Source organism: Uloborus diversus, chromosome 7 (assembly GCF_026930045.1).
Source record: "Uloborus diversus isolate 005 chromosome 7, Udiv.v.3.1, whole genome shotgun sequence".
In the NCBI taxonomy this organism is placed as follows: Eukaryota; Metazoa; Arthropoda; class Arachnida; order Araneae; family Uloboridae; genus Uloborus; species Uloborus diversus.
In genome coordinates, this window is record NC_072737.1 from 152,000,529 (window position 1) to 152,020,288 (window position 19,760).

The 19,760-nt window shown below is 33.1% G+C and overlaps 1 protein-coding gene across 1 annotated transcript in view; it reads left to right on the forward strand.

The window, feature by feature from the left end:
• LOC129226137 (metal-response element-binding transcription factor 2-like) overlaps positions 1 to 18,345 on the forward strand; it is a 40,314-nt gene extending 21,969 nt beyond the window's left edge. The window contains exons 12-15 of the mRNA XM_054860733.1: positions 580 to 650; positions 3,219 to 3,392; positions 4,270 to 4,429; positions 17,283 to 18,345. Of these exons, the coding sequence (XP_054716708.1) occupies positions 580 to 650; positions 3,219 to 3,392; positions 4,270 to 4,429; positions 17,283 to 17,843 (966 nt within the window). The 3' untranslated portion in view covers positions 17,844 to 18,345. The remainder of the gene's footprint in view (positions 1 to 579; positions 651 to 3,218; positions 3,393 to 4,269; positions 4,430 to 17,282) is intronic.
• The last annotated feature ends 1,415 nt before the right edge of the window (positions 18,346 to 19,760 follow it).

Genomic DNA, 19,760 nt, shown 5'->3' on the forward strand with positions numbered 1-19,760 from the left:
TTTTTTTTTCTTCACATAAAGTTAAATATAAATATTCAGTCACCATGCTGTTATTTCTGTTTTGATGAATACTTCTTTGTTCCCCTTATTCAATTTATGTATTTATTATATTTTTCCTGTGATGAAACTATCAGGATTTTAATTTTCTTATACAAATATAAATGTTCACTCATTTTCAATACTGTTTACTCATACAGGGAAAATGCAGGGAATTTCTCCCGCAGGATTGAGTGGCAACCCTGAGTATCTTCAAGTGTTATTAACGATTGAAATGAATAAAAGTTGGTTTTTAAATAAAGAAATTGGAACATCTAAAAACGCTGATATTATCCATCTTTTTTTCTTTTATTCTCCTCTTCGATCTTCATTTTTTTTTAAAACGTATTTATTTCAATACTAGATTTAAGAGGAAAGTTCTACTACGTTCTGTTTTTGAACCTGAATCCCTTTTTTTTTTGCCATTACATATTGAGCATGAAAATGTTAAAGAAATGCTCTAAAAGTTATTATTTGCCCTACATTTTATCTTTTATGCTTAAACATAAGTTTTATGAATCATTTTTTGAAACTTTGTTGCAGGCTATGTCACGAATGCCTGGTGATGAAAGGAAGAAAAGGTTATTGGAAATTTTACAAAAGTGTAAAAGCAGGTAAGTACACCTGACAACTTTTGCTTTTACATCATTTCACACTATTTTGGACAATTATGTAGAGTCCGTAACAGGACTTTTTTTGCCATAACTTTTTAATTTACTGTTTGATAAATTAAATAATGTCAGACATGTGATTTTTCAGTATTTTTTGAGAAAGCAAAACCAGGGTGGCGATAGATCAGGGAAAAGTCAGGGAACTTTATTAATCAGGGAATTTTGAAAAAATAACGAAAATTCAGGGAAAATTGATTAAATGAATTTTTTTTTTACTATGCAAAATTAAGTACCCTTTTTCCTATACATTTTCCGCCAATTATTTGTTTTAAAAAAGTAAAGTGAATGAGGTGCGATTATACACTGCCGCATATTTGTGTATCTTTTTTTTTCTCAAGGTCATAGTATTGAATCTTAATTACAAGATGAACTTCCTAAGATTGCCTCTGTATCTGTAAAGTTGTTTATTATATGTAGCTTGAATTTTTCTTCCTTGCGTTCCATGTTAAGTAAAATAAACCACCCTACAGGCAAAGAGGAAGCCGTCAGCTCCTTTGCCTTCACTCATTGTCTTGAAGTAATTAGTGTACTGTAATCACGATCTCTAGAAAAAATGTTCGTATTTTGAATACTGATAAAAACTTAAATTTAAAATGCCAAGTCATAACTTTTAATTGCTAAAATTGAATGTTAAATAAAAATCAACTTCGTTTTTTGCCATCGTATTATTTGTTGTCGCCTCAGATTATAAAGGGTGTCCCAAAATTAACGCAAGATTTGAATTTGCCACCATTTTTTCCATAAATTGTTGGCAGCCATGAAAAAAGAACAATTTGACAGTTGAGAGTTTAGGGTTAGTAAAAATGGGGTGTTTTTGTACCATACAGCTAGAGAGAGTGAAACATTTCAATTACTGCATAAGGCATTTCCTGGTCGCGTACTCTCTCATTTCGGTGATCAGAATTGGCCCCCTAGATCGTGTGATTTAACATTTTTAAATTTCTTCTTATGGGGTTATTTGAATTCAAAGGTCTATGTCAACAAGCCCACAACCACCCGTGCATTACCCTGTTGCAATACCGAGCGCCAATAACAGTAACTGCTTGACCAGCCTCAACTTTCATTATTTTTTGAAAAAATTGTTCAATAATGAAAGCGCGTTATTGTATCGTATAACGCTCCATTTTTGATTACCCTAAACTCTCAGCTGTCAAATTGTTCTTTTTTCAGGGTTGCCAACCATTTATTGTAAAAATGGCCGCAAATTCAAATCTTGCATTAATTTTGGGACACCCTTTACGAAGGGTTCTTTTTTTCAGACTTTAAAATTCTTTTATCTTAAAACTAAGTTATACATTTTGAAATTAATAATTTTTTTTTTTGCATTTCAATGTTGTTTGTTACAAAAGAAAACAGATTTTTTTTTTTTGCCAAATAATGAAATCATTTGAAATTGAGTTGTGTTCATAAGTAAATATTTTAAACTATTTTCAATAGTTACAATGCTGTATTCATTCATTAAAAGCCAAGTTCCCTGATTAGAGAATAGCTCAATATGATTGGTTGTCAAACGGTTTCAATTTGTTTTACATAAATATGGTCTATTATTTACTTAAGTAAAACTACGTTAAGGGAGAATGTTGTACCTTGGGACATCTGTACCATGAGACACTGCCAATTTCTAAGAATCTATTTTTAGCAGCCATGTTTTTGTAATCTCTAATAGTAGCCTTCATTGCCAAATGGTGTCACAGTAAAAATCAGCATCAAATGAGTAAAATTGACGATTTTGTTGAGAGAAAGAAAATTTCATGACTCCAAAGTAAATATTTTCTTTATTTTTATTTCATTTTTCGTCTTTGTATTTGTAAATCTAATCAACTGAATTTGATTTTGTTATAAAAGGGAAGTACTTTAAATATTTTGCTTATGAATAAACAATGATATTGCATCTGGATTGACCATCATTTTGGTTTTTCTTAAACCACTTGGTGATTGTACCTTGGGACAGAATTTTTAATTAACAGTTTAAAACGTTTAAAACACTGCATTTTATTTAATATGCAATGGTTTTCAGATAGGATAAATAAAGGAAACCATTTTCATTATTGGTAGCGTAAATCAGGGAAAAGTCAGGGAACTTTTTTTGGCAGTTCCTGTCGCCACTCTGAAAATACTGTATGCAGAAAAAAAAAAGAAGGGGCATTGGAAGCTAAATTCATCTAGTTCCATCTATTTTCATGCATCCAATTAAAATACTTTGCTATATAGGTACAAAAATACATGGGAGAGCTTTCAGCTGTAGTACAATGTAGTAACAGTGTTGTGTTAGTTCACACAGCTATGCAATTTCAGTATTTTTCACCCTGTTTGGGTCACATGTCTGTAATGTGCAAAATAAAAGAATGTGCTAACATTATTTTGTTTTGAGTTTGCCCTACCAAATAGTTACAGAAAAAAAGTATGTTACAGACCCTGTATTTGTTTGAAATACTGTGCAATTGCCCTTGTGCTGTTGGATCTGTAGTTATCTTTTTTGCCATAATTGTATAAAATTCGAACAATTTTCAGATTTACATTTGGCAAAGAAATCAAAAAGAAGACCTTGCTTTGGGGTTTGAAATCTCGTGTCCCTCCTCCTACGCCAGTAATAACTCTTCCAGACTCTGGAGCCATAACAAATGATGTTCTCGATTCATTTAGTGCTGCTTCTCGGAAGTTGAAATCTGTCATCAAGACAAACAAGTAATTTAGAATTTTGTAAAAGTGCATAACCTTTTCGAAAAGTCTTTAATTTAATGTATAAAACTTTGTTTATACGGTATAACCCTGGTTCAACGATTGTCAAAGGACTAGAAAAAATTATCACACAACAAAAGTTATCACCACAGTAAGGAAAACAAACAATGTGAGTTGTTTAATCATTTTATTTAACAGAAAGCAATACCTTTCATTACCAGAGTTCCATGTATGCACTGCTTGTGGACATGAGATGAACTTGAGTACCATTTAGATGCGGTTCGAGAAACATACAGTGGGCACATTGAACTCTGATAATGAAAGGTATTGCTTTCTGTTTAATACAATGATTAAACACCTCACATGATGATGATACAGCTGTCAGTGTCAATTACTTATAATTGCACTTTTTCTTTTTTTATGATGTCATAAAAAATCCTTGAACATGTGAAGTATTATAATGCAATCTGCATATTTTTGTGACAATTTGTTGCTTTTTTACGAGTTTTAAAAGGTGTCAAGGACTTTTCGGACACCCTGTATATTTAAGGAACTTAAAAAGTTGTAAATTTTTATTTGCCCTCCCTTACTTTTTTAAAATTTATGTTGTAGGTTAGTTACCCTTCAATTATGCTTTTTAAATTTCTTGTTATAGGCTCTTTTATAGTAGTATACAGTTTGAGTGTAAATTTTAAATATATAGGGTTTGAGAAAGTGCTTTCAAACATTTTTAAAAGGTGCATGATTTTTATTTTAAAAATTTAGTTTAAAATTGAGTAGATCAGTGCTGTAGTTAGTCAGCAAGAAAAATCCAGCTAAATTGTTTAATGCTATAATTGTGTGTGTAAATATATATATATATATATATATAATTTCTTCTTAGCTCTGATATTCCTATTAAAAAATTACGTAAACCATCTGTTCCTGATAATGAAAGCTTAATAAATGAAAGAACGGAAACCCAGTCATTACAGAAAAAAGAGAAATTGCATTCAAGTCGGGAAGAAGACAAACCTAGAAGAGCTTCACATAAACCAAAAAAAGTATGTTTTTTTGTTTTAATAATGTTTGTATAGATCAATAATCAGCTGTAAATCCTTCCGTCTGCTTGATATAAAGAGACTGAAATATTTAAAGGCATGAAAATCTACCCCTCACCCCAATACCAAATATTTTAAGATTTTCTTTTCAGATTTGTTATTTCGAACACAAATCTCTTCCTCTGTAAAAAGGCTATGCACTTTTCATCAGGGTTTTAAAGTTTCTTCCAAAGCAGCAAAAAACAGCCAGAAGGAAAAAGGTAGAAAAGTGGTGGAAAAAATGAAAACTAGTGGAAGAACTGTAAAACTTACTTGCTAAGAATTCACCATATAAATTGCAATTTTGTAAGATACAGTAAATGCGTTTTTAAAAGGAACCTTGTACATTAATACATATGGTTAGACATATAAATAATAACCATATTGAGTCAATATTTATACCAATTAATACAACTATCAACTTTAATTCAAACAGCACAATGTTTTGGACTTCTTTATTAATTGTATTTAACCAGGGGTCTGGCCAGAGGATATTTGGGTCCGTTAACGGACCCTTCACAAAAATCCGATCAACCAAAACGGACCCTTCACAAAAATCCGATCAACCAAAACGGACCCTTCACAAAAATCCGATCAACCAAAACGGACCTTTCACAAAATCCCGATCAAACAAAACGGACCCTTCACAAAATTCTGATAAACAAGATCGGATCTTTCACAAATTGTTTATTGAAAGAGCAATCTGAAAGTAAAATAACGCATATTTCTGTGTATAAACCAATATTTTTTTGAACCTTTTTTTAAGTCTAACTAGAGGGATCAGATTATACAAAATCGGCTAATTTTGAAGAAAAAAAAAAAAAAAAAAGGCACTCTTGCGATGCTCTTTCAAGCGATAAATAATTGCTACTGCCAAATAAATATAATGGTTGTTTGTTTTATCACAGCTAATCAGCAGCGGTGTTGTAAACTTTTCTGAAAAGGCATTGGTAAACACTTTTCTCCCTGCTCATGATTTAATAAACAATAATAATATATATCTGCGAAATGAACTTATAACTGCAAAGGGATAGTAAGGGTGGGGGAAAAAATATGATCGCTTCAGATAGGGTTACCAACTTCAAAATTATCACCACTTAGCGTCTGGCGTTGAACCTTTATAATGACTTGATTAGAAAATATTCTCATCATTTTACCAGCTTGTCAATATTTGCGTTTTTACGGTGGGTGCAGTGCGATGTTTAATTGTTATTTTGGGAGAAAATTATATGGGTTTTGATTTTTCGATGCTAACAAGGATGATTAACTTTAAATAAACTCTTTTAATTACCGTTTTTTTTTTCTTTAGATGTCTACATTTTGAAAAATGCAATCTTTTAACATCCGATATGAGAATCATATTTTGTTCTTTTTTCAAGCTAACTTCGCTTTATTAGGATGCAAATAAATGAAAAGTCTTTTTATTTCTGTTAAAACTCTCATTTCAAGTTTTTAAAGCAAAATTCCATTTTCTGTTATTAAGTCAAAAATTAAAATGCTGAATAGATGGTTTATTTTATTTTATTTTTTTTTTGCTTCAACTGTGTCCACAGATATTAATGAAATGTTTATCATAGGACTCTAAAATGCAATTTTAAAATAATTTTATCAAAAATATTTCTTTCACGAGCCGTTTTCATACTTTTGATGCCTTCACTTTGAGAATTGCGATCTCTTTGCATCCGCTATGGGAATCCGATTTTTAGAATTTTTGATGATTATTACGCTTTGTTAAGAGGTAAACAATTAAAATATCTTTTTATTTTTGTTAAAATCACGGAATTTATAAGTTTTAAACGAAATTCTGTGCTTTTTAAGAGTCTTGTGTCAAAAAGTTAAATGCTGAACCCTATTCTGAATTTTATTTTATTAATTTATTTTTCTGTTACAATTATTTTAAATACTGTACAGAAATATTTCTAGTATAATTTAACATAATGCAGAACAGTAGATAAATATTGATACTTGAGAGAGCGATGTCCCCCCCCCCCCCCCGCCAAAAATCAGACCACTCCAGAATGATTTTCTTGACATAGAAGAGGAAAACACTCAACTTTAAGTTTAATTGGTGCAGTTTGTGCCATCTCTAAATTCTAAAATTTCGTTTTAACAATTTCAATCAAATAATTTCGCAAAAAAATTTTTTTTTTTGGGGGGGGGGGGGGAATTATTTGATTTTTCACAAAATTAATTCATTTTTCACAAAATTATTTGATTTTTCACAAAAAACGGACCCTGTGAAAAATCCTGGACAGACCCCTGTTAACAATTTGGTCCCCTCAAATATTTTGATATGCAAATCTGAAGAATCATAGATAAATAGATAAGTAATATTAAATAGTTTAATGCCTAAGGATTAGTTAAGGATCATTTGCAAAAAAGAAATTTTTGGTTATATATTACAGCTAATGATTATTTGTTTAATCCAATTGGGATTTTTCTTAGAAGAAGCTGAAAAATACTTCCCTTACAGAATTGGGACAATGCTCCTTTCTTAAGTTGTAACAGCATTGTCTGTGAATATATATGTCAAGTTCAAAACTTATAACCAAAAGTAGTTGTTTATTTTCTCAAAAATAAAATTTCTAATATTTAAGATGTCATCTGCTTTGCAGTAGATGTAACTGTTCTTAGCATTTATTTATACTAATTTAATATTGTTTTTTCATGTGTTCTGTTTCCTCTTGTTTTTTTTTTTTTTTCCATTTCGTTCTCTGTCTTGGGAGAAACCCAACCCTGCGTTTCCTACTTGTAGCTATATTAAGTTTGCAGGGGTCTGTCCAGGATTTTTCACAGGGTCCGTTTTTTGTGAAAAATCAAATAATTTTGTGAAAAATTTATTAATTTTGTGAAAAATGAATTAATTTTGTGAAAAATCAAATAATTTCGCAAAAAAAAAAAAATTTTTTTTTTGTTAAAATGAAATTTTAGAATGTAGAGATGGCACAAACTGCATCAATTAAACTTAAAGTTGAGTGTTTGCCTCTTCTATGTCGAGAAAATCATTCTGGAGTGGTCTGATATTTGGCGGGGGGGGGGGGGGGGGTGGACATCGCTCTCTCAAGTATCAATATTTATATACCATTCTACATTATGTTAAATTATACTAGAAATATTTCGGTACAGTATTTAAAATAATTGTAACAAAAAATAAATTAATAAAATAAAATTCAGAATAGGGTTCAGCGTTTAACTTTTTGAACCAAGACACTCTTAAAAAGCACAGAATTTCTTTTAAAACTTATAAATTCCGTGATTTTAACAAAAATAAAAATATATTTTAATTGTTTACCTCTTAACAAAACGTAACAATCATCAAAAATTCTAAAAAATCGGATTCCCGTAGCGGATGCAAAGAGATCGCAATTCTCAAAGTGAAGGCATCAAAAGTATAAAAACGGCTTGTAAAAGAAATATTTTTGATAAAATTATTTTAAAATTGCATTTTAGAGTCCTATGATAAACATTCCATTAATATCTGTGGACACAGTTGAAGCAAAAAAAAATAATAAATAAATAAATAAATAAAATAAACCATCTATTCAGCATTTTAATTTTTGACTTAATAACAGAAAATGGAATTTTGCTTTAAAAACTTGAAATGAGAGTTCTAACAGAAATAAAAAGACTTTTCATTTATTTGCATCCTAATAAAGCGAAGTTAGCTTGAAAAAAGAACAAAATATGATTCTCATATCGGATGTTAAAAGGTTGCATTTTAAAATGTAGACATCTAAAGAAAAAAGAAACGGTAATTAAAAGAGTTTATTTAAAGTTAATCATCCTTGTTAGCATCGAAAAATCAAAACCCATATAATTTTCTCCCAAAATAACAATTAAACATCGCACCGCACCGTAAAAACGCAAATATTGACAAGCTGGCAAAATGATGAGAATATTTTCTAATCAAGTCATTATGATAAAACAAACAACCATTATATTTATTTGGTAGTAGCAATTATTTATCGCTTGAAAGAGCATCGCAAGAGTGCCGATTTTTTTTTTTTTTTTCAAAATTAGCCGATTTTGTATAATCTGATCCCTCTAATTTGACTTAAAAAAAGGTTCAAAAAATTAGCGGTTTATACACAGAAATATGCGTTATTTTACTTTCAGATTTGCTCTTTCAATAAACAATTTGTGAAAGATCCGATCTTGTTTATCAGAATTTTGTGAAGGGTCCGTTTTGTTTGATCGGGATTTTGTGAAAGGTCCGTTTTGGTTGATCGGATTTTTGTGAAGGGTCCGTTTTGGTTGATCGGATTTTTGTGAAGGGTCCGTTAACGGACCCAAATATCCTCTGGCCAGACCCCTGGTTTGTATCATGAAATTCCAGTAAATTAAAGGAATTAACATACTATAACCTTCAGCATAAAAAATCTTGCATCTTAAGTGCTATAAAGACATCTGAGTCCTCCCCCTCCTCCCTTCCAAATATTTCAAAAGATCATGTTTCCTGAAAATAAGTAAGCGTTTAATCACTTTGTTTCTAGGAGTGTAATATTTCATACTTTTAATGATAAATAAAAAATTAACACATTGAGTATTTTTCTTAAAAAAAATTTAAGGGCCATTTTTCAAAGCTTGATTTTTCATAATTTTTTTTCTTCTGACTTTTTCTTGAGCATTCTGTGTTTCAAGCATTTTAAATAATATCCAGTTTCATACTTCAACATGAGTTTTATCAGTTCATAGTGCTTTTTTTATTAATCTATGGCTTATTTTTTCTATTTATCTGTGTGGCTTACGTGATCATCATTACATGGGAGATTGTCCAGGTCGGGATTTGAACCACGGACCTTTGTGATGTTAACCCAATGCTCTAACCACTAAACCAAAAGGACCTCCGGGTTTAGGGGTAAAGTTAGGTTATGAGCTCTCTTACGTACACCGCATTACTCCCCCACTAAGTGAGCAGGGAAACGAGAGAGCTATTCAATTTATTAACAGATGAAGGATGCCAAGACGGCAGGCATTCTGGCTGTAGTTGTGCGGTTACACTGCAGCTGTCGTTGCGAGAGAGTCGCTGCTTGCAGGGCATGGGTGCAAGACCTTCCGTCTCAGGACGGATTTCCGTCTTGACAAAATTTCCGAGACGGAGGTCGGGACGGAAAGAAATTCAATGACTTTCTTTCAGTTTTTAATGAAAAAAGAAAAATTGAGTGTTTGAAAAATATGCTTTAATATTACAAGGCCGCTCCATAACCACGAATTTACACTGACATTGTCTGTGTTCCGCCATGCGCTTGTTTTGTTTGCAACGTGCTTTTGGAGGAGTGGCTTTTCGACTCGCTCCGTTTGACTTTTTTTAGGTATAGCTTTGTTATTTCCAACTAACTGCATTGCAGACCGAGGAGTTGCTCACTATTCTCCCTGATTTTTCGAAGCAATCGGCTCTAATTGAAAATTTAGCCTTTTCTCGTGCTATTTTCGATCATCCATTCGTTTTTTTCATTTGCGGTTTTTTTTTTTTTGCAAACTTTACATGCATAAGTGAAAATTATGTACGCTCTTAAAATGTCTTAAGCGTTGAATCTACATCACCGATTGAGAGTAATTGCTGACAAGATGAAATATTTTCGCCACAGCAAAGGGCGTCCACATACCAGGTAAAACAGAAACTATCAAGGATTTTGAAGATTTTAATGAAAATGGGAATTTTGAAAATAATTGGGGGGGGGGGGGGGATTTCAAGCTGGTTGGAAACAACAATGAGCAACTGTTCCTGCATTTTCGGCAAAGAGTTGAGGGATCACTAAATACTAATGTCATTGAATCTAACACTCGCTAGAATGGAAATATGGGTGGGGGGGGGGAGAGAGAGAGAAAGGAAAGGAGAAAAATAGCACGAGTTTGCGAAAAAACGCTGCTCTTGCAAAGAGGGTAATCTGTCCGCAAATTCTTCAAACGTTGATATCTTGGACAATCTAAAGGAGGGGGAAGAGTGTTACTCACGGGTTACAGTATAAAATATCGAAAAACTTAATTGAAAATATTTTTGAAGCTAGGAGTGGTTCGATATTTCTCCTCTTCAAACTCTTAAAAATTTAAAAGTCAAAAAGTTTTAGGCTGTCTTTGATGATGTAAAAGTGGGGAGGGGGAGGTTTTAAAAAAAAATCAAAGATTGGAGTCTTAAAAACACTAATTTAGGCAATCTTTGGTGAATTTATAAGAGATGGTTTTGTTGTTCTAATATGAAAATGTTTTGTAGCTGATGTATTAAAAACTATTTGGGGCTATACTTAAATGACTTAAGTTAAAGGGCATTTGCGACTCTCTCCCGAAAAGTGTTTGTAATTGAAGTCTTAAAACTTTTAGGCTGTCTTTGGCAATGTCCAGAGAGAGGGAGGGGGCTCTCTTTAGGGGAAATTCTGAAACTGGAGTCTTAAAAGCGCAACTTTAGACCGTCTTGGGGTTCAGAGTTCTCCTTTCCCAAAAAATATTCAAAGCTGAAGTATTCAGAACTCAGCTTTAGGTAATCTTTGGAAGTTTTAAGAAGAGGGAATTTGAAGGCTTTCTCTCAATACGTTTTAGAATTTAAATTCTTAGATCTTTGGTGATGAAATGAGAAAACTGCAAATTTAAGTAAAATTTAGTGAACTTAGAGGAAAGAGTTCGGGGGGGGGGGGGGGTCTCTCTCCCAGAAGTATTGAAATGATATTTTGACTTTTTTTGAGTGAGTTAAGAATGTTTGAGTGAGTTTGGGAATTCAGGGGTCTTTCTCGAAACATTTTCGAAATTGAAATCTTAAAATTTTGGGTTGTCTTTGGTGATGTGTGGAAGGGAGTTGCTCTCTCAAAAGAAAAATAAATCTTAAACAAAAACTCTCTCTGTGTTTAGTAAACACAATGAGAGAGGGGGTATTCCGCACCCCCAGCCCGAAATATTTTAGTTTCTGAAATTTTAAGAGCTTTGTTTTGGGCTATCTTTGGATGACTTAAGGGGGAAGGGTGCAGGAAAATTCTTTCAAAAAGTTTCCAAAATTAAAATATTAAAATTTTTAGGCGGTCATAAGTCATGTTAATAGGTAAGAGGGGTACTATTCCTACAAAACAATTTGGAAACTGAAGCCTTAAAAATTGAAATTTAGGACATTTGGTGAACTCAGAGGAAGGGGTTCGGGAGTTCTCTTCCGAAAATTCTTTGATGCTGAAATATTTAAAGCGCCACTTTAGGCTATATTTGAGTGCCTTAAGAGGGATGTGGTTCGGGAACCCTGCCTGGGGTTAGGATTCAGTTCCCCTATTTCTTTTTTTAATTAATGAATGTTGCAAAGGGTACCTTGTTTAAAAAATATATCTACTTCACTGAAGCGATTTTTTATTGCTGATTTCACCACCTGCTATCTTATAAAAGAATTCTTCTTCAAATGAAGACTGTGGGGGGGAATGGTGGCAGTTCATTATCATTAGTCGGCCTTACTCTTCCCCCACCTTCCCTTCTTTTCTAGTTTGTGGGCACTACCTTGGGTAGACTTTCCGACCAGAACCGATTTATGTTGCAAAAGCAAAAATCTTATATCCTAAGCGATTTTATTGCTACAATAAAAATGTTTACGATCGGCAAAAAACTAATGGTGGGGTGCTGCAAATGCTTTTATCCCATACATTATCCAACATCGTCTAAAATTGCGTTTTTGAAACTTCAGTTCGAAATATTGCCGAAGGAGGGTTCCTGAACTCCATCCTTTCAATAGTGCATTCAAAAAGCGTATAAATGTTATGAAATTTAAATTATAATTTTGTTTTTAAATCTTCAATTTTGGGGAAAGCCCATAGCGTCCCCCCCTTACTCTTTCTCTAATATTTTTTGAAGGTTTCCCAATATTGTGATTTTGGGACTATCAGTTTGAAATAATTGATGTAAGAATCCCTGAACTTTACCAAAATGGTCTACCATAGCGTTTTTTGGACTTCAATTTGAAAAAATTTCTGGGGGAGAGCGCCCAGACCCCTCCCACCCCCTTATTGCCGGATTTTATATTTTTTGGAATTATGATGTCAATACACTTAAATATTACAATTTTAAGGCTTAAAATTGAAATCAAACGGATTCCAAAACTGGCATTGTTAAAATCTACAACATTTATATATACAAAATTTTCCTTAAGCACGCATGTGGGGGGGGGGGGGCTGAAAATATTTTCCGTCTTGAACACATCACCAAACTTGCACCCAGGTTGTAGGGTGAGAGGTGTGCAATTACAGTTGCTCCCAAAAGTACTTGTACGCTTAGGATTTTCACTGAAATACACCCCTATCCATTTGTTCAAATTAATATTTCTGAATAGGTATTTAATTATAAGATCAATGATCAATTTCAGGGTTGTCTCATTTTGTCCAAGCCGAAAAAAAACCGTCCCGGACGAAATGTCATTTTGGCTGTAGGTGTGTAGATGGGGTAAACACTCCAGAGGGAAAGGGGGAAGTTAGCAAAAAGGAGGTTGGCATTAGCTGTGTGTTAGATAGTGGGAATATTCCAGAATTAAAGGAGGAAGTTAGTAAAAAAGATGTGGGAATTAGCTGTGTGTTAGATAGTGGGAAAATTCCAGAGGTAAAGGGGAAAGTTATTGCTGAGGCAACTGACTGGGAAACAAAGGGTATAATTTTGGGAGATTCAATGGTGCGTGAGGTGGGAAACTCAATAGGCAGAGTTAGACGTAAGGTGGCTAGATGTTGTTTGCCAGGGGCTCGGGTGAGAGATGTAAATAGGGTTGCTGAAAAGAAGGGGGTATTTAATAAAGAGGATGTAGTTACTTTGTGGGTGGGAACTAACGATGTAGGCCATAGTAACAATGATGAGTTTACAAAGGAATGGGATTCCCTGTTGGACAAAGCAACCAACTGTTCGGCAAATGTCCAAGTGGTTGGTTTGCTTCCCAGGTATGGAGTGCATAGGAGTTGGTTAAACCAACGGGCTAGGTATATGAACCTGGTACTCAAGGAAATTTGCGTTAAGCGTAGTATCAGGTTTATTGATGTGTGGAGTAAATGTAAACGAGATTTGATTGCTAGGGATGGGCTACATCTGAGCTCTACATGGGTCAAAATGGTTAGTGGTTTGGTTTTAGAGGCTTCAGAATCAAAAAACTAAGTTGGAATGGGGGGCATGGTTTAAGGAGCAGAATTCGAAAGGGTACTAACTATCGGGATTTTAGTAGAAACGGAAATAGGGTGGCTAATAAGAGAAAAGATTTTAACACTTGGGATTCAAACAATCGTGCAGCATTAAATAAAAGTAAGATGGGCTTACTTAAGGTTTTTTATACAAATGCTCGTAGTATTAGGAACAAGATGGAAGAATTGAAAAGCATAATTATAGACGAGAGGTTGGATATTATTGGAGTTACCGAGACATGGGCTACCGAAAGTGATGATGATTTATTATCTATTGCTGGGTATAATTTGTTTAGACAAGATAGAGTAGGTAAAAGAGGTGGTGGGGTTTTATTTTATGTCAGAGACACTTTAATTTGCAATGAATTGGTAATTAATGATAAACCTAATGAGATTGATATGATTTGGCTGGAGTTGATTAGTAATAAGGGCAAAAAACTACGTTTGGGGAAAATTTATAGGCCACCCAACTTAAGCCAGGGTCAAGACGAACAGATGTTTAGTATTATTAGTGACATTTCTAGCAAGGGGTCAGTCATCATAATGGGAGATTTTAATTTTCCAGGAATTGATTGGAATAATTTTTACCATAGTAATAGCAGAGAAGAGGATTTTTTGAAAGTAATTGGTGACTGTTTCTTAGATCAAATTATAACTCAGGGTACTCGACAGAACGCGATTTTAGATCTAGTTTTCTGCGACATGGAAGGCTCTGTTCAGGGGTTATGTGTAGGGGAACACATTGGAGATAGTGACCACAACAGTATTAGGTTTGGGATTAAATTTGATATGCACAAAGTAGAGAATTTTAGGTTTGTGCCCAATTTCAGAAATACTGACTTTGTGGCACTTCGGCAGAGTTTGAAAGCAGTTTTTTCTTCTGGATTGGACAATAGCGATGTGAATCTTCAGTGGGCAGAGTTTAAGGAAAATCTAGCGAATACGGTTAGGGATCATGTTCCTTTTAGGAGAAAGAGTGTCAACACTAAAATTTGGCCAATGTGGTTCTCCAGGGAAACTAAAGACGCTCTAAATTACAAGAAAGCTGCTTTTCATAGGTTTAGAGAAACAGGTCACAGTGCAGATAGGCTCCAATATTGTAAGGCAAGGCGTAAATTTAAGTACAGTGAAACCCCTCCTAACGGACACCCCTCAAAGGCGGACACCCCTCTTATGCGGACAATTTTTAATTCCCCAGTTCTAATGCAAATAACATTATTAAACCCCTGTTCTGCGGACACCTCTCTACTGCGGACAAAAAAATTTGTCCCGATAGTGTCCGTATTAGAGGGATTTTACTGTATTTGGTACGGATTCAGAAAAGAGAGTTGGAGCAAAGACTGGCAGATAACATAAACAGGAATCCCAAGAGGTTTTTTGCATACGCTAATTCGGGGAAAGTTCGAAATAGTCATATTGGGCCACTGGTTGATGAGCACGGAATTTTAATTAAGGACGATAGTGATATTGCTAATGTTCTTAATAACTTTTTTCGAGTGTTTTTAACGATAACTGTATCTCAACAGTTGACACCAACAAGACACAAGCTATAGTACAGCTTGAGGACTTTGTATTTTCCAGGGATGACGTTTTACTTCATTTGAAAAAATTAAAGAGACTAAGGCTCCGGGGCCAGATAATATTTATCCGAAAATTTTAGTTGAATGTGCAGAGGAATTAGCAGATGTAATCGCAAACATTTTCAATGCTTCTTATAATTCGGGGACAGTGCCAGAGGACTGGAAGCTGGCTAACATTACACCGCTCTTCAAGAAAAGGTCTAAAGGGGAGTGCGGGAAATTATAGACCTGTGAGTCTAACTTCGGTGGTTTGCAAAATTTTTGAAACATTGATGAAAATTAAGATAGTAAATTTTCTAGAGACTAATAATCTATTGACTAGTTTTCAGTACGGTTTTAGGAAAAATAAATCTTGTGCAACTAATTTATTACATTTCTATGACAAAGTTACCATGGCTTTGGACATTAAGAAGCCTGTAGATGTTGTTTACATTGATTTTCAAAAAGCTTTTGATAAGGTACCGCATGTTGCTCTACTTAGCAAATTAGCTGATATAGGAATAGGAGGGAGAACTTTCATTTGGGTAAAAAATTGGCTGACTGGAAGGAAACAAAGAGTAGTTGTAAGGGGAAATTATTCTAATTGGAGTGAGGTCTTAAGCGGGGTTCCTCAAGGATCAGTGTTAGGGCCTGTTTTGTTCATTGTCTTTATGAACGATATTCACAAAAATATTTCTGGGAACATGAATTGTTTTGCTGATGATGTCAAAGTTATGGGGACTGTAGAAAATGAAGAACAAGCAAATCAGCTGCAAGAGGATCTAGATCATATTACGGAGTGGGCTGATAAATGGGGTATGGCTGTTAATGTTGGGAAATGTCAAGTGCTACATTTAGGGCATGGAAATAAGTGTACAAGTTATTATTTGCAAGGTTCAGTCATTAGTCAGGCAGACAAAGTTACTGATCTGGGGGTCCTAATAAGTCAGGATTTAAAGTTTAGCCAACAGTGCAGCATTGCTAGCAACAAAGCCAATAAGATGCTTGGGTTTATCAATAGATCTATTTCAAATAAATCTAAAGAAGTTCTTCTGCCCTTATATAGAAGTTTGGTAAGACCCCATTTGGAGTATGCTGTTCAGTTTTGGTCTCCTTATCTTAAGAAAGACATTAATGTATTGGAAAGGGTTCAAAGGCGGGCTACAAGGCTAATAAGTGGACTTTCCCACTTAGATTATGATTCCAGGCTTAGAAGGCTAAAAATGTACAGTCTTGAGCAAAAAAGAGACCGAGGGGACATGATTCAGCTGTTTAAATTTATTAAAACGAAAGATGTTACGGGCTAAAGTTTAGCACTGAAAACAGGACAAGGGGTCATTGTTTTAAGCTATTTAAATCTCAGGCTAACATGGATATTAGGAAAAATTATTATTTTAGCAGGGTAGTGGAACCTTGGAACAGCTTACTGGAAGATGTGGTAATGAGCAAAGGAGTAGACAGTTTTAAGAGGGCCATTGATCTTCACTGGGGATTGTAAATTGACTAGGACCAGTCTAGCTGGGCCCAGAGCCTGTCGCTGGTCGTCGTATTTGTATTTGTCTATTTCGTCCACTTCATCAGTAAAGTCAAGTTTTGAGTTAAAAATTTGAAGTTTGAAAATAATAAATAATTGTATAGATTTTTCCTATTCAAGTAATATTTTAATGTAAAAATAGCTGTATATAAACAATTGATTGTAAAATATTTTAAAGTGAAAATAAAAAACCCCTTAAATTCTGATGATTTTGCCGAATCTGTAATCAACCCCTCATAATTACAAAATGTTTTTCACACGAGTCACTTTTGTTTGCTGTTCATTCACCTACAAGCTTGCTTCTTTCCCACTGTAAAAACTGTTCCTTAAAACCTTAAAAACATGTATGAAATTCTTTGTTAATGATATGCTTTATCGACATAGGTTTTACCCTTTATTACTTCATTCTTTCTTTTATAACAATCTGTATTTTACTGTGAAACTTCATCTTTCAGGATAAAACTGTTTTTACGCTATTAGCAGTAGTTATGTTGTTTTTTTGTATTCCATTATGTTTCGGCTGATAAAGAAGAGTAAAAATACTTTAGCATAATACTCAAGAGAATTATTGCCATTTGTATGTTTAATTAATGTAAAATATTTTACAGGAAAAAAGGAAGTTGCCCCACAGGCAAGCCCGGTGCAGACAATCTAATGGAACTAGGAAACTCTTAGATTCTTCTGTCAGTACCATTGAGATATCGGACAGTGAAGATACATCATCATCATCTCAGGGTACTTTAAATGCTATCATCCCCCACCCCACCAACTTTGAAGGGGTCAACAATCCTTTCTTGAGTAACTACAAACGGAATAGCAAGAAATCGGTATCTGTGAATTCCACACTCCAAATTGAATCTAATAATGTGATAAAAAACGTGCAACGCATTCAGCTCCGAGTGAGGCCCCAACGTAAATGCATCAGTAACAAAACTTCGGTTATTGAAGGACTTCTGAATGGCACCAGCTCTAAAATTGTGAATAATAAGTGCAAGGTTACAGAAACAAAATCTCCTACGAGCAGCAGTGTAAACTCGTCTGTGAATACATTCTTTGGTGCAGTGAATCAAATAGGTGATAGTGAAAAATACTCTGTACTTGCTAAACGAATTGCTCCTGATGGTTCAGTACAGTATTTAGTTGAGTGGGATTCTTTGAATCCTTCCTGAGTATTACCAATTTTACTAATTATAATGCATTTATTCCGTCAAAGTGTTCATGAACTATAGAGAATTGTCTAGAAGTATTTTTAGACAAGTTTTTTTTCTTCCACTTTTCTCCAATGTTTTTAAACATATGCAATTCATTATGCTTTAAGTTAATAATTGGACAGAAGATATTTTCTTTATTTCCTTATCATAACATTTTTAAAGATACAAGCCACCTTTATTATTTCAAACACTGAATTCAGTAATGAATGAATTAAAAAGTTCAGAAATGGGGTTAATTTAGTTAGTTCTTAACTATGTTTTTCTTTTATTTTAATATTGAGTTTACCTTTGCCATACTGAAATGCAGACCACATAGAAATTTTAGAGGCAAAAGACTTTAAAAAGTTAAAATTATTCCTTTATAGGGATAAACTTATGTTACATTTAAGAAAAAATATTTTTGTGCAATTTTGATTCAAGACTATTACAAATTTAAATTGAAAAGGTCGCAAAAGATGCATCTGAATATTTCAATATTTCCTCATTCCATTTGAACAAGTGGTTGAAAATATGTTCCTTTGATATAGCAATTAACTACAAAACATTGAAATGCATATAAAGGTAATTTGAGGCCTTAAAACACTTGCATGCAATTGTTTCATAATTATGTTTTTCCAACACATTTTAAAACAACATTTAGATATTTTTTTTCCAAGTTATGAAATATTTCTGCTATAAAAAAATTAATGTTACATTTACAGACACCAACATGTCTTCAAAAAAAAAAAGGGGGGGGGGCACAGTTTGAGAAATTAATTTTGGAATCAAGAAAGAAGGAGTAAGTTCATGTATTAGAACTTTCAATAACTAGAAAAGACATACAACAAAACAAGTTAAAAAAAAAAAAAAAAAAAAAAAACTTGATTCTATGTTCAACATCTTTTGATTTAGCATATTATAGTGAAAATTACAGTGATCATTTACTAAATATGTTATTAATATGTACACACTTCCTAATTTTGTTAAGATCAGTTTATTTGTGGGGTTAAAAATGTGTAAGTGTAAGTGCAAACTTTTGTTTAAAGATGAAACTCTCCTTTTATTATATTAACAGAGTTAGGCTAACATATTTTAATAATTTCAAATAAAGCATCAACTAATTTTAAGGAACATTATTATAAGTTTTAAACATTTATTGCACTCTTGTAAATTTCATACAAATCCTTTCTCTGAACAAAAAAAATCAAATTGAAAAATTGTATTAATTGTTCTTATATTTCTACATTTTCTATTAGTAATAAACGAAGAATTACAAAGGAATTGAACTGAAAGTGTCCATTTTAAATTTACTAATTTAATTTAAATGATTTTAATTGTATATATTTTTCACATGCTTTTACAAGCTAAATTTTGTATATTCCATCATTTAAAACTTCAAAACTTCATCACCATTCCTTTTTCTATGATCATAATTCACTTTTACATTTTCGAAACATTTACAATCTACTGTAAATGCCAAGTTTTAGCCAAAAGATATTTCGATCAGCATGGAATATTAGTTGTTTTGGTCTGAAAGGTACTGAGAAGTATGTAAAAGGTATCATCGTTGCATTTTCTAGTTTATTTTGTTTTTCTTAAATTTATATTATCTTCTGGATAGCTATCTAGTTGAGATCTATAATGCAGAATTGCCACCCAAAACCACTCTTCCTGGGACCTTTTAGGAAAAAAATATTTTTAAAAAATTTAAATTATATTTTTCTTCAAATCTATTAAATAACTGTCAGGTTTTTAATTTATTACCTTTGTATTATTTTACTGCACTCATCATTGAAACTTCATCTGTGTAGGACAAAATACATGCAATATTAATAATTTTGTCTATGCCATACTTATATCAAGAAATGAACTACACATTCACAGAACTGAAAACAA